This window comes from Nelumbo lutea, chromosome 1, assembly GCF_056320005.1.
Source record: "Nelumbo lutea isolate HS-2025 chromosome 1, American lotus-T2T, whole genome shotgun sequence".
NCBI classification, from domain to species: domain Eukaryota; kingdom Viridiplantae; phylum Streptophyta; class Magnoliopsida; order Proteales; family Nelumbonaceae; genus Nelumbo; species Nelumbo lutea.
Window position 1 is genome coordinate 151,730,093 of NC_142684.1, and position 2,022 is coordinate 151,732,114.

The 2,022-nt window shown below is 37.3% G+C and overlaps 1 protein-coding gene across 1 annotated transcript; it reads right to left on the reverse strand.

Moving 5' to 3' along the window:
• Positions 1–1,147: 1,147 nt before the first annotated feature.
• LOC148878398 (uncharacterized) lies at positions 1,148–2,022 on the reverse strand. The gene has a single exon (XM_088954186.1). The coding sequence runs from the start codon at positions 1,762–1,764 to the stop codon at positions 1,438–1,440; it is 327 nt and encodes a 108-aa protein (XP_088810312.1). The 5' UTR covers positions 1,765–2,022; the 3' UTR covers positions 1,148–1,437.

The following is a 2,022-nucleotide window of genomic DNA, read 5'->3' on the forward strand; positions in this document are numbered from 1 at the left end:
GACTATCAGAGCTTCTAGAAGATCTTTTAAAATAGACATGCCAAATGGCCCTTATATTCATGCGTTGACAAATGACATGCCAATGCATATTTACATTAATAATAAAATATAAAAGTACATCAATAAAAAAGGAATATATTTGCATTCAAGTGGGATTTTAATAAAAAAAACATATACTTTATTGGAATCCATATTTAAATGCTAAAAATCTATTTGGTAAGAAAATAAAATTTCTAGTGCAAAACTAATCTAGAACCGTTTTATACTCTACATATTTGCATTCACATTTATCTACATATTTTGTATTCTTTTTCAAACGCAGCCTTAAGATCGGGTATGACGGTCCTAAACCCAGTTTTGTCCGACTAAAGTATAATTTAAAAAATATCCCGTTACTGACAATTTTCACCTGACCCACTGCGTAGTCGCCCCTAATGTTTTTTTGGTTGAAAACGGGTTTTGGGTCAGGAATGAGTTTTGAGATTTTATAATCCGTATGGTATACGAAACCATCCGAACATAATCGGTCGAGTCATTGAACAGGAAGAGTAAATTTTGATGTTTATGTTAGTTTGATTGTTTATTGATGCAAATATAACAAGAAACTTTAATTAATTTAATTTTTGCATATAATAAGAAGCTTTTATTAAGTTTAATAATTTTATTAATTTTTGCAAATTTAAATGTTCTTAACTTTATAAGATACGGGTTCTAAACCCAACCCGCCAAGGGAGAATTTTGCAAATTCAAAAAATCCTCCCCGAACCCGCCCCGTTGCCCACCCTAAAGCGGCGGAGTGCAAGTGCGGTAGCAGGACAAAAGTAAAAGTGTAAACCCATTCAGAAGAGATCGTGATTTAGGCCAAGGCCACTTGGCGGCTTCTTTCAGTGGTGGTAGCAATGCACCGACAGTATAATATTATATTGGATACGCGAATCTCCCTTTGTGCCTCTCAAACAAAATATTCCTTCGCCATTTATAATTAATTCGAGCTTTTTTAAGTCATATCCCGTTGATAAAATGAAAAATCCATGGGGAAGCGGGTTTTCTTTTTCCCTTTTGTATTGAACTAAATTGCAGTTGGTGAAAGATTATATTTATACGGCTTACATTTTCCTTAATTAGTCAAACAATAACACTGTAAACATTTATGAAATCCCAACTTTAATTTCCCTTTCTTACTTATTTTTCATGAAACCAAACGCAGCTTTAACAAATAAGTGTCCTCAAGGATTCCAGCCACAACTCCTTTAACTTTCAAAAGAAAAAAAGAAAAAAAAAAGTGAGAAATGGAACAACCACTAATTAACCCCTCTCTCTCTCTCTCTCTCTCTCAAACAAACAGAAAGGATTAAAAGGAAGAAAGCCCATATATTATAGTCTGAGGAGTGACGATAGATAGGAAGTAGTTGTTGTACATGTAAAATTTAAGGTTAATTAAGAGTAAAGAGCACAGCTACATTTGCAGGGAGCCATGCATCTCTTACAGTCGGAGGGGCTGGGTTTGCTACCACGGCAGTCGCACCTTTTTACGCAGAGGGAGCGAGAAGTGCCATCCCACAAGCACGTAGCCATGCAACGGAGAATGGGTTCACACGATGGGCACTCGTACTTCATCCGCCCAACAATACAATCTCTACAGTTCTCTTTACCATTCTTAGAGGAGGGGCACGCCAGCAAGCAAGGAATGAAGGCCAAGCTCCACACCAACACCATCATCGTCGCCACATCCACCGGAATTCTTATTCGCTTCCGCCCATCCATTACTCCTCACATACAGGTGTACATGCAGATTAAGAAAATCAACTTACTCACCTTTCTCTTGTTAATTTGGGCCGGTGGTTCATTTATTTATAGAGCTCACCTCACCCCATGGCAATGGCATCGGCCACAATTCACATACACAACAGGGCTCATCAGCTCTCTATTAAATGATAGCATTAACTTTCATTTATGTGGAGTTTGGTTGGTCTTCTCTTCGTAATTCGGCATTTCTCGATATGTACAGCCAAATCTCAATTC